The sequence below is a fragment of the Anopheles marshallii genome, chromosome 2 (genome assembly GCF_943734725.1).
Source record: "Anopheles marshallii chromosome 2, idAnoMarsDA_429_01, whole genome shotgun sequence".
Lineage (NCBI taxonomy): Eukaryota > Metazoa > Arthropoda > Insecta > Diptera > Culicidae > Anopheles > Anopheles marshallii.
In genome coordinates this window covers 461,182-474,787 of record NC_071326.1, presented here as the reverse complement: position 1 = coordinate 474,787, position 13,606 = coordinate 461,182, and the positions used below count along the sequence as shown (strand labels likewise).

General features: G+C 46.7%; 1 protein-coding gene across 2 annotated transcripts; it reads right to left on the bottom strand.

The window, feature by feature from the left end:
* Positions 1-988: 988 nt before the first annotated feature.
* Positions 989-13,606, bottom strand: LOC128709027 (alpha-actinin, sarcomeric). 2 transcript variants are annotated; one of them, XM_053804011.1, is made up of 10 exons: positions 13,490-13,606; positions 9,248-9,409; positions 5,346-5,600; positions 5,116-5,269; positions 4,869-4,954; positions 3,340-3,432; positions 2,732-3,261; positions 1,862-2,666; positions 1,455-1,784; positions 989-1,379 (listed from the first exon to the last, which is right to left on the bottom strand). In XM_053804011.1, the coding sequence occupies exons 1-10, from the start codon at positions 13,604-13,606 to the stop codon at positions 1,221-1,223; spliced, it is 2,691 nt and encodes an 896-aa protein (XP_053659986.1). In that variant the 3' UTR covers positions 989-1,220. The 2 variants fall into 2 exon arrangements, with proteins under 2 accessions (XP_053659986.1, XP_053659987.1); XM_053804012.1 differs by lacking the exon at positions 4,869-4,954 and adding an exon at positions 3,899-3,984.

Sequence of the window (13,606 nt, the reverse complement as noted above, 5' to 3'; positions counted from 1 at the left end):
AAGGGCTTGTTCCAGCGTACAAAGCATTGTACATACGTCACTAGTGCTTATTTAATACCTTGTTGAATATTATGTAGGATAGATAGATTGTAAATATGGATTGGAAGGACGCAATTAAATAAAGCCGTGTTTTTACTGGTTAAGAAACATTTGTAAGCGAAACCTACCCTTGTTTTCATTTCGCAGCTGGTGGTTGTTTGAATAGTAAACAAAATATTTAAAAAATATCCGAAATAAGCGCACAGAGGCAGTTCGAGTCTTGCAAAATACTCTAACGAATTTCCTTTCTACATATCGCAGAAAAAAAGTTATACAACAAACAGAACAATGAAATTCAAGACTTTGCACACTTTTGGTTTGTTAGAGTTGTGTTTGTTAGATTTTTTGTAGGTTTTTTTTTACATTTTTGTGGTGTTCTTTGTTGTTTTTTGTGTGTTTCTTTTTATTATATAAATAAGATTTCCAAAGACTTCATCGATCGCTCCCTCCATGATTGTGTGTCGACGATCACTATCATCATCATTATCATCTTCTTGTCAAAGAAAAGAGAAAATAATAATCATAACCATAGCGTAATAATCGTAATCGTAATCATAATAAATATGCAATAAAATAAAATGGTTTCTCAACATTATCAGCTTGCTCGAATGGTGGTTCTTCCCCCCTTTGCTACGCACTGTTCTATTCTCAACCGATTACTACAATTCTCGACGCGTTCCTACAAGAGAACGCTCACTCGCTGCTCCGTGCGTATCTGTCTAGTGTTTTCTGATGGCTAGCACGCGTTTCCCAGTGCTCGTGCTCCTTTCTACTCGCGTACGCCCCGATGCAACCGATTTGCATCGACCGATGTTGTCGGATTCTCACGCACCAGAATAATCCTTGTTCTGCTACCAAGCGAATCAAAAACAAAACATATAATTTTACGTTCGTACACAAGCTGCTTTCACGATTCTTGTCTGTTCTGTCCCCACTGCATAATGACTACCATTTTCCATCTCAGCACTTTACGTTCCCAGGTGGACAGTACAAATAATAATAAAAACCAGCAATAGAGACAGAAATTGAAATAACTGTTGATGGCGCGGTAAGGGCATGCGATGCGCTTCGTGACGCATGCACATTGTTGGCATTTGTTGCGTGATTGTGTGTGTGTTGGTGTACTTTTCGCCAGCTCGAGATCAACGATCACCGGTGGCTTCGGCTTCGGCGGGAACCGCTTAAAGATCACTCTCGCCATATAGCGCCGTACTGAAGGACATGTAATCCAGCGCTCCGGGGATGGCGTTCGGGCCCTTGTACGGTGGCATTCTTTGGATACAGTATTCCGCCTGATCCGGTGGCAATTCACGGCGCAGCTCATCGGGAAGAATGTAAGGCTAAATGGGTAAGAACGCGATTATTTCAAACTGCTTTTTTCCTACCCGGAAGTCTATTTTGCTGACAATACTTACCCTGTCGGATGCCAAAATTCTGAACGAATCGATAACCTGTTCCGCCGTGTCGGTATCGGTGCTTTCTCGCGTCATGAAATCGAGGAAGGCATCGAACTGCACGTAGCCCGATGCGTTCGGATCGACCACGGCCAGGATGCGCTGGAAGTCCATATCGCCTTGCTTGTCCTTGCCGATCGAGTAGCCGAGCGACACGAGGCAAGACTTGAACTCTTCCGGTGCCAAGCGGCCGGTTCGGTTCTTGTCGAAGTGGTTGAAGCTCGAACGGAACTCGGTCAGCTGTTCCTGTGTGATGCCCTTCGAGTCACGGGTAAGAATCTGGTTCTCCACCTAAAAACACAAATCAATCCAAGAAAATATTCAATTATGTCCGTTCCCCTGAACATGACCACGTTGATCAAACATACTTCATTGATGTTTCTGTTGATGGACGTAAGCAGCTGCTCCCAGCCAACGCGCAGAGTCTCCATCGTGTAGTGCGTGTATCGGTTCTCGAAGATCATCGATTCCTGCACGGCCTGGTGGATCTTCTCCAGCTCCTCGATGCTCGGCTTGTACGCGTACACCGCCTGCTCGTACTCCTTCAGACGGTGCAGCTGCTCCTCGAGCGAGCCCGAGATACCCATACCGATGGCCGTGACCGCGTCCATTTGCCGCTCGATCCATGGTCCAACAGCGTTTGCCTTTTCGGCGAACTGGCGACGCAGCATCTCGTTGTTCTGCTGCTTGCGCAGTTCGTTGGCCAGCGTCTGGTCACGCTGCGGCACAAGCGCGCGTACCTCCGACCACTTGCGGCTGATCAGATCGGCCGACAGTGTGGTGTAGGGGTTCACCAGACCTCCAGGTACCTGTTCCTGTTTCACAATTGCTTCGGCGTCGCGCACCAGCCCAATGATGACATTGAACTCCTTATCCGCTTCGCCGAGCGTTGCCTTGAACTGGTCGTGCGCCTGAATCAAGCCTTGGATCTCCTCCATCGTGTGCACGATGAACATGTCCACGAGATCTTCGCGCGCACCATCGAGCCAGTTGTTGAACGGTGCCGCACGCTTTGCGAACTCCAGATGGAGCAGATCGATCTTCTCCAAGATACGTTCGGCTTCATCCAAGCCCTGGCGACGACGCTGGGTAAGCGCACCGAGACGATCCCACTGATCGCAGATGCGCTGGCAACGAGAGTTCACCGATGCGCAATCGTGATACTCCAGAGTGCTAAAATTAAAGAACATGTGTTAAAACCCTCCGTTCAGTTCCGTGATCACGATCTTCATTCTAACTTCAACTCCTGAGCGATGGCAGCAATCTGCTCGACACGGTCCTGGTGGGCAGCCAGGTCGGATTCGAATGCTTCGTGCTTCTTCTTAAGCGCCTTCAGCTCGTTCAGCTTGCAGTTTCGGAAATCCTGCGACTGGAGCATCTCCTCCTTGCCCTTGGTCCAGTCCTCGTGCGTATCGGCCTTGTGCTTAAACTTCTGAGCCAGATGCTCCAGACGCTCCAGGCGCATCGTTTCAGCCAGCAGCCACTCCTCAAATGCCTTCTCGGCGTGCTCAAGACCCTTCCAAGAGTTGGTGATGTCCGACACCATCTTACCCTCGGTCGGCATGTACGCCGGACGGTTCGACAGACGCAGCTTGGTTTGTAGCGTGTTGAAGTTCGTCTCCAACTTCGCCTTCTGCTCCACACGTGGTGGCTTGTGCTTGCGGCGGTACGTTCTGTACTCTTCCAGCTTCTTCTGGACACCAGCCAACGTGCTGTCCGATTGTCTCGAGTTGAGCCACGGCATCGTGCGTCGGATCCACTCCAGGAGCTTGGGTAAACAAATAGTAAAGACAGCATGTTAAGAATGCTCTGACAACCTTAGCTAAATGTAACTAGTAATACTTACATCGCTGGCCAATCGCTCGTACTCCTCCATGAGACGCTCATTTTCCTGGTTGACCTTCAGTACCTTGCAGATACGGTTGGCAGCGGTCTCAGCCTAATATATTGCAAATATGCAATCAAAAATATGTATTAATACGTTAACCATCCAGGAAGATATTGCATACAATTCTACGTATGCTCAATAATCCGTGATTGGACCAAAGAGTGTTAAAAATATACATATAAAAAGTTCTTTTAATTCAACATTCGAAAGTAGTAACACAATTGGCTTTCTTTTCTAATTTTGAATCTATCATCAAACAGGAAAGAGTGTTCTTCACTTCTTTCACATCATTCGGAGGGAATAACACAATTAATCATGAGAAACAGTTTCAAACGACAAATTAAAACAAACAAACATTCAAACAACACTGCTTTAGTATTAGCAACAGAATTAATGAAGTAACAGGTATTACTGCTTTGTTGTATGTGTTTGGTTGGCGAATATATAAAAGAACGTTTGTAACGGAAACTTCAAAGAACTTTAAGATGTATGATGTAAAAATTCAAAGGCAACAGACCTTTTGAGCCCCACTGAAGCAATGGTAGTAAGATGAAACGTAAGTCATAACGGCGCGTTCATCTGGCATGGCGGTGTTTTGTAAGTCTATTGTGTCGGGTCGGGATTGTTTCGTCGCAGTGGATGTATTTCGTATTGTTGTTCATGTGTTGTTTGTACGGTTTTTGTATTTTATTGTCAACGGACAATAAGACAAGCCACAGCAAGTCAAAGCGGTAAGAAAAAGAAAGAAAAGAGAGAAAAAAATACACTCACAACACTATTTGCATAAAATGCTGGAATTAGCATTATTGGAGCATCTGGATGCTTTTAGTATGTTAGTAAATACATTGCGCTTATAAGTACGGTTAGGTTATCACATCAATCTGGAAAACAAACAGAGGCAATTATGTTCCTTTCTGCGGTGACTTAACGGAAGAGCAGCGCGTACATTTGTTTGCCATTTTGCCCTGGTTTGGCGCCGTTACTGTAAAAATAGAGCTAAGCCCAGGCAAAATGGGATCGACGAACGGAAGCCTCAACGGAAGTATGTTACAGGAAAAGCTGGGGTGCTGCTATTGCCACGGCACGATGCATTGATGAGTGATTGTTGTAGCGATTTTCAAGCTGAATACGTCAACGGCGAACGTCATACAGTCACCTTAATGTGATCCTCTACAGGGAACAACTGCACATTCACACACTAGAAGGAATTGACAACATCTTGTAGCAAGTGAGCAGCAAAGAACGGCACACACAATCCGTATCCTTTTCTTAAAACATATTAATCCACACAAAACACGTTAGTTGTTTAGACAACAGCAAACAAACGAACAATCGAAAAGACACAACAATCAGATCGTTAGGAGACCCCCAATCACGGCTAGAAGGGGACTGTTTCGTATGCATTCGCCCTTCGAAACGTGTAAAGGATAAGCGACATCATTTCTTAGCAGGCACTATCTATCGGGTTCTGAGGATTCGTATCCAACCTGTTGGGCTCCCTGGAAGGCATGGTAGTAGCACGACACGTACGTCATGATGGCACGCTCATCAGGCTTCGGTGTGTTGATCAGATCTATATGTTGGTAATTTAAAGATATTCGTTAACCATTAAACCATCACCATTATGGTAGATCATTTTTTTCTGTATACATATTCCATCTGTTTATGCTATAATATCGACAGACGTCGTCAACCGTTCGATCTCATCGTTCGACATCACCGAACCGAACTTACCGTCTGGATCAAGCATTCTTGGAATGTCGAGATACTTCTCAGCGACATCGAACGCCGTGTTGAGGTTCTCCAGTGGATTGTCCTTCGACAGCTTGGAGTAATCGATCAGATCGGGTCTATGGCGATGGATGAGGGCACAGAATGCCAGACCATCCTGTAGGAAGCGAGCAAGGCACAAGGCGATCAGTAATTGCACAGAAACCCCCAAACCATCTCGGCCCGTCCATTACCTTGAAGCTGAGATGGAAGTTCTGCACGTTGACGTTCTTGTACGGTGCAGTCTTACGCTGGCACCACAACAGCAGACCCTCTTTAGCAGTCATTTCCTCGACCGAGATGTCCTGGATGGCGAATCGCAGGATAATGGTCCAGATCATACCAAGGGTCATCTTCAGATTACCGTCAACGATTTCCTCCGCGCCGATCGACACCAGCTTCACGCCCTTCGATGCAATGAAGTCCAGTGCCTTGTTAACGTTGGCAATCTGAAATATGACGAAAACAAAGTGACGGATATTATTATCATATTTTAATCAAGCGATGCATATCTCATTCTATACCTAATTAATGGGTGTGTCTATTAAATACATGTTGGTAGTAAAAAGGGCCGTGCATTTCGTTGTCTACAAGCGAAGACAAATGTGTCTGCTCGCTGTATCAATAATCGCTCCCTGTATCCTACGTCTCCGATCCACCCCGCAAGCCGACATTCCAACAAATAAATCCAAACCGCCGCATCCTCAACGGAACGCAATCCGCATGACAAAAATAGCTTCGATTACGCAAAGCAGTTCGTGCCAGATTGCCCAACTTCGGCGATGGCATCCAAAAGTCTGGATATGCAGGCAGGACGGCGGGTCGCTGGTTTAACAACCGGCAGCGATTACGAAACTTGGTGGCCTGTGACCGAGGTTTACATATTAGATTGGATGTCACGGAGCAACGCGGGAGTTGAACCAGGATGTCAGCTAACGTTTGCGGTTTGGGGAATGTGAGAATCTCATCCGCATCGTGGCCTGGGTCGTGTGGCTATAAAGTAAACGCACTCTCGACTAATGTTTCTCGCATTGGCCAATTGCCCATGGCTGTTCATGGATTGTTCAATACGCCAGGCAAATGCAATCGTAGTAGTTGCGGTAAACCAACGAGAGCACGATCGTTTTCACTGTCCACAGTGGTGGAGCGTACCAGGAACACTTCAACGTGACGCATACCGGCCCGGCCTGCCGGGATATCACATTGCATTGCCTCTTGTGCTACACGCAAGACTCGTCTCTGAATCAGTTCATGCGCATTCATTCCCTTGCGGGACAACGATTAGCTCCAACATAGTTGTGCCGACACAATGTGCTTCGACAAGCACATATGCCTCATTCCTTCGACACAAGTCTTGCGATGAAATCAGAACCCAAAAATGTCTCTCACTGCCACGAGCGAAAGTGTCTATTGCTCGACTGCAGACAATTGCTCGCAGTGGAAGCGGTAGAAGATTGCAAGAACGAAACCGTCTTCTTCACGCAACCTATATGCTCGCCCGGCATGGATGTGTGTGCCGTAACGGCAAACGGCACCGGTATCCCATCATTAACCTAACAAACAGGTGGATGATTCAGATGTCTTAAAATATTCGCTACCACAGTTGCCATTTTCGCTCCGCTACGTCGTGTTTGTATTTTGGGGTCGCCGCGAAACGCTGCTAAATGTTCATCAATGGCGCAAGCGGTGCTGCTGGTGCTGGCTTGTCCGCCCCCTATACACCTATACCACCACTCCCGGCGGATTTGGGAATGTAGTTTGACGAATCATAAGGTTATATTTACCATGCCATTCTTTCGTAGTGCAAATAAACAACATTGATCGTACACATCACACACCGTTGTGTGTATATGATCGCACAACTTCGATTGATTACTAGTATACTAGTGAAATATACATTTTAAAAAGCTTTAAACTAACTGCCATATCGGTTTACAACCATATTCTACCGAAATGGTTCTGTTTTTAGATCCCTGTTTGTAATCAACTGCGGCAAGAACACAAAAACACCCCACACGCAAGACACTGCCCTTCATGTATTCAACAAATTTGCGTCCTTCGAAACGATACGCTCATACGGTCTCGTGTACTTTGCATCTCGAATATTTACCTCGCAATACCTTGCTTTATTTTTACCTTTAAAAAATGTATAAATATTTTCACAAAACCGCTTTTGCTCCGCGATCCTTCGTTGTGTAATTGGTGAGCAAAGGAAAAAAAAACACACAAGACCTTCGTCCAATCAAATGTGGCCACAAGGGAGCGCGACCACGCCACCGTCGTGCGGTAGAACATCTTTCATCTGCTCACTTGCACTAATGAGTCATGGACACATTTTCATTGAACAAAAATATTCCCTGCCCAATCCCGCTGTTCTCTCCCACGACCCCTGGCGAACTCCAAGATGGAGAGGGCCGGAATGCCTGTGCCCGAGGGTAAGGGGTGTCATTTGGAAAAATATTTGTTCGTACTGATTACCACTTGGCAGATAGGGTTCTTGCTTTTGGATGCATCCCAAATCACGGATGATTTATTAAATTATAACATTGACCACACCCGACTCCCCTCTCTTTCGGCGCTAGAGCTCGTGCGGGGTTGAGCGATGGGTAAAGGATCGTGCACCGCAAGGACGATCTATCTTCAAGCCAAGCCGAGAAGAGCTGGCACACGGGGAGAACACCATCATCGTTTAAGCATGCATGGCCCAAATAAACAACACCTTCGGCCCATTACACACTCGTCCATCACAAGCGTGTTGTCGTCGCCATCAGCTGTCCATACAGTTTTCTTTCACCATCTCAGGGCGAACCCTCCCACTGACTGGTTCAGTGTGGGCACGCGTCACAAAGGTTGCCCTCTCTTGCACTCCCCCCACCTCATACTCCTTCTTTTGTCGGATATCTGACTGAAGGTAACACAAGGTAGCAGTAACTAGCAAATACCGTGACAGTTTGTATGCACTGCTCCCGTACACATGATTCACCCTGCAAGACGAGAAACTAGAAACGTCTCCAATCACTGGATCTACCTCACCTTGTGTGGGGGTTCACGGTTAGGTAAGAACGACGACCTTGGCCAACCTGCTGACCTGTCAATCTACTGCAGTAGAACTGTTAACTCAGCTGTACCGCACATTCTGAAGGTAGAAAGACCTTCCCCCCCCCAGGTTCTGGAGATTCTTCGTGTAGCTTGTTGTAGCTACACACACTACAAGCAAATAGCAGGGTAACGTCATATCTGCTTCATTGCTTTACATGTTGGCGATAAGAAAAGACGATCCATCAATCAATCACATTCGCGCGATTAGCTCCATCGTGGCAGTACAACAAGTTGCCGATCAATTTGTGATACATTAGTTGAAGAACAACACGTCAATCGCGTTTAACAGGTACGAATGACTGTCTTCACGACGTCTGATCCATCAAGCATGACTATACAGGATCTCTGAGCTTGAGCGAATAACATAGCCATCATTGGTGCCAGAGCTCATTGGTACAAAGTAAAGAAATGCTAACAATTCACAGGTCTGTACAGTGACTCAGAATTACAATGGGAAACCGAATTTAAGCATACGATACACTCGCCCTACGATTACGTAGAGTCCAACACAGATCATTTACGAATTTGTCAGAAGTGAAGAATTCAAAGTATTTAAAGCTTACACATATTCCTCCGCCGATTTAAATGTAAAAATATAATTAAACTGTTCCTCCAATCAAGTACAACATCCGCCAGCAACATTGCCAACCTCTTTTTTTGATATCTTGCCCTAGTTCAGCAAACATCTGCAAGGACCTAAAATAATATTTATACCACCCCGTAGGCGTTCATATGACACACATATTTGATATCTACGCGCGTTTGCTTGATAAATTAACTGTCTCCGAATCGCACCCAAGACAACGTGTGCACACGTAGAAGTAAACCTAAAGATTTGCTGCAAAAAGATGCTATCTATCACTAGTGACAGCTATTTATAATACATGCTTTGGGGTATAAGTTATGACAGGATATTAAACGGAATTATCAAAAACAGTTGTTCGACGAGTTTTTTTTTTCATTTCGTGCGCGAGTCGTACGGTGTACATTCGCTTACCTTGTGGAAACGCATCTTGCCGCGGTCGGGCTTTGGCAGGGTTTCCCCGGAGATGACCTCCAGCAGGAGCATGAGTTTGAGTCCGTTACGAAAATCATCCTCGATGTTCTCGATCGAGGTACCGGCTTTGCGCAGATGGCTGTTACACCAGGCGGTGAAGGTCTGTTTTGGGAAGATAAGAAGAGAAATTTGCATCAGTATTAGGAAATATCCAGCGTCGTTCATTGTGCCGATTGTACACCTACACCAACACTAATAGTTCTTCAAATTGTTGTATTTCCTTCGAAGGTTTGAAGCGTTGCCTTTTTTCATCCCACATTTCCCACAGTACACACAAATGACCCGTGTATGATCGTATCGTAAAGAGGATCAAGGTAAAACCAACACACCGGGGGACACATATGAGGGCAACATGAGAATTGGCAATGAGAAAAATCTGTTTGCTTGACGATGGTCGAAAAATTACGGCATCTTGCTTTCATTTTTCATCTCTTTTTTCCCTCCCCCCCGATTTGCTTGTTGACCCAGCTACACTTCGTTCAATAGGATCGTTCTTCTCCGTGGAGCAACCGTTTTTCTCGAGTTCTATAAATACTGAACGTGTGTAGAGCTACAGCAGCAGCAGTTAGCAATATGTTCGAGGCATTTTTTCGCTGTTTATTCATGGTTTCATGGGAAAAGATGTTTTCCCGCCACTCCTGTCGCTGCACAGCCGTTCCATGGTCATAAACACCCACCTTAATGTTCACGATAGTCCAGATCGAGATATGGTGGTGCCATAATCGAATGGGGCCTTTTATTAATCCACACGTCTCTGCTCCAAAGCATGCTCCAGATCAGATGGACGCAGAGAGTTCGTCTTTTTTGGACGAATAACAGATGAAGCACTTCCAGCTGTAATATGATTGCTCTCCAATGCTTCTAAGCTTTACAACAGGAGATCTGCAAACAAGATGATCATTTGCTAATATCCACAAACTTCCAACCAACTGAAAGGAGCCCTGGAGTGTCCAAGTGGGACAAATGCTATTTTTTTATAGTTCAATGTCAGAATTGACCATCGGCGTCCGAAATATGCAATATGACGAAAGCAACTCTTTGCCGTGTGTATGTGCAGCGTTTTTGTTGCGATGTATTCTATGCGAAAAGCAACATGATTGGGTGGTTGGTGAAGGAACGCCTAGCGGTGCCAGGGGGACCTGGGAACATCGCCGATGACCACCGGCAGATCGACACGATGATGTGCGGTGATGGGAGATATTTTTAGGTACACCCATTGCCGAACGGCATACGATCTATGCAGTGGAGTACGCAAATAGCACGCACGATCCACCGGAACATGCGCACTGACGCGCGTTGCGAGAAGGATGCTTGGTGCCGATGCCAATGATACTCCATTTGCCACATAACCTACACACGCAACCACCTATGCGCTGGTATGGGTATGCTCTTGCGCATTCTCTCTCCGATGCTCTCTCGCCGAAACCCTCGAAAGGGTCACCGTTCGTACGGGCCAATGTTTTGAGGACGGCCAGTTCGTTCGGCCGCTGATTGTTGGCCAAATTTTAATGTGCCCAGCACCCATCTGCTGATGCACCGAGGCAACTACTGCAAACAAAGTTTCGAGTGAAAGCCGATGCATTTGCCTAATCAGTTTTGCTCAACAAATATTGTGTAATGCCACTTCATCCATCCAATGTTTCTCTAGCTGGGGGTGGATCGCGCGGAAAACCCCCCTTTAGATGGGCGGGTCGGGCGCACATTCCCGAACAATTTCCGAAGCATTTGTGAGCAACAGTTTTTTTTTGTTCCTTCCTTCTTCTTACCGTACTTCTTGTAGTCTAATTTTAGTTGTCCTTAACCACATTTTCTCGAGGTGGCGCGGATTTACTTGTTCCCCGCCTGGCCCACAGCCTCCGCGCACATGCACACATGTGCTTCGTACGCGCTGTGCTTCGTCGATGCGTCTAGCATCGCTGCTGCCCACAACCCATTATCCAATTTATGTGCGCTTTTGCTACCTACAGTAACCGCCAGCATCATCCGTCCGCATCACACTCAACAAAGCGCCAAAGCGTTTTGCAGCGATAGTTTACAATGGCAAGCGAGTGAGAGTCGAACAAAAACAACAACGAAAAAAAGAGGTTATGGCAGGCGCCAACAATCGACGGAACTTTCCTGCCTTCACCAAACACGGCTGACCCCTAATTATACCCCGTGCGCCCTCGGTACGATAAGACCCGCAGCATTACATTTCGACCGCGACATGCCTGGCACCACAGCACGATCGATGATCCGAATTGCCATCGACGGAGCCAATTAATTGCCCTCGCGTCTAAGTCAATTGCATGCCGCAAACTTTCCGCCACAATAACTGTCCCACACCACGATCTGTTCCCATGAGCCGTTTAATTATGTGATCAATTTGCATTCTACATTGCATTTGTGCATTGGCGAATCCGTCATTATTACGTATATTTTTACTAGTAGCATATTTCGCTTAGTGTAACAGATATGTGTTGAAACATATTTGGCGATTAAACTTGTAACTTTCATCCAACGATCACCCGACCTTAGAGATCTTAGAGCTCGATCTTCAGAATGCTTTTTAGAAGCTTTATACTCCACGAGTCTTTTTCAAAACTGAATGGCCTTTTCAGTTAACTTTCCTTAGCAATATCGATCTTTTCAACCACCTTACGCCGATCGTCGAAGCAAACAACCGTACCCGGTGGTTTCGGAAATGGAGACGCACAGTAGTTTTCTTCAGCATGAACAACCGCAAGCATTGGCGCCACCGTTGCGCGTGCGTGTACACCTACGGCAGCATTACGAACGCTTCGACCAACAGCAGAATGTTGGGCGGATTTTTCGTTCGAAAAACCTTCCGCCGACAGTATGCAGGGGCCACAAAACTTGCCAAGTTAAACTGACAACAGCTAAGAAAAAACAAGCTAAAACGCCCAACGGAACGTACTAGAATTAGGATCACAACACGGGACGGTACCTCACACGCACCGCACGCGAGAGTAGAAGGGAAGTGATGGGAGGGAAAAAAAGAAAGTTTTCTTTTTGCCAAAACAAAAAGAAAACCCAAAACACACAGATACAGCGAATTTGGACGGCGACGATCGTAAGATACCATTCGTGTGGTTACTGTTAACGTCGATTTCGAAAATAGATCAGTCCTTCCCACCCAGAAGTGGAGCAAAACATTGCTTAAAAAAACACACACACAACGGGAAACGACGACGGGAATGCTTCAGAGCTAATGGATGCGTAAGAGATCATCCTCCACATCCATCCACACACTGCATCTCGCTCTCTCGGTCTCACTCTCCCCAACCACCATCGTGAGGGTTTTCCAGCTCGTATTTCATTCGGCGTTGAAAGTGGTTCTCGGTTCGATGACATTTCCACACGTTACGGCAGTTGGAATGATTTATCATCCGTTCGACAGTTACGGTGCCGGAGTATGTGTCTCCGTTTTAGAATAACTGATCGAATGAAAGACACCGACATCTGGTTCCGATTTTCTGCTACAAGAAAGTAGTTAAAATCAGCCTGACAGGTTGCTGTATCGTGGCACAGAATACCACGTCGCGTGCAAAAAGCATCTACCTAATATGCTTACGGCTAGGCTACCCACATGTACTCTGGGAGTTCGCCCGCTCAATGAAACCCCCCAGAACGGGGTCACCACGGCGCAACAATGTCACGGCGATGATCGTGTGTTACATCACACAATAATCTCGCTAAAGTAGTTCGCTCGGTGCTCGTGAATACTTTCTACATCCTGGCCAGCAATGTGGAGTGCGAATCGCTCCCGTCCGAGTTGCTGCACCGTAGTGATCAGCAGGTGTTCAGTCGTGGCTCTCGCCTTTCCAATCCAATGCACAGACATCGGGAGAGTCGAACATCCGCCGACGTGCTGACGCATGAATGGATTTGATGCGCCGCTCCCGGATCCGGGACACTGCGGCGACTCATCGTCCGAGTGGGTCAATGGTGAGCCCGTCGGGTCTCCTGTGCGAGAAACGTTTGCGTCATTCCTCGACGTCACTGTCACGCTCCCCCATTCGTCACCTTCCACGACGTCATCGATCAGGAGCAGATCAGATCAAGCGATGATCTTTCATCTTGATCATTTTCTGAGACGATCCTCATAATCTTGACCCTGAATTCGACTCCTCTTCGGCTGTCCTCTCACCCCAACGCTTCCTTCACCCGGCCGAAACTCACCTTTTTCTGCTGCTTCTCCCAGGCCGGATCGAGCAGTCCCTCCCGCTCCCATTCCTCTTCCTGCTCCATGTAACTGGCTTCGTCGTACTGGCCGACGTATCCGCCGTTCTCCATCAT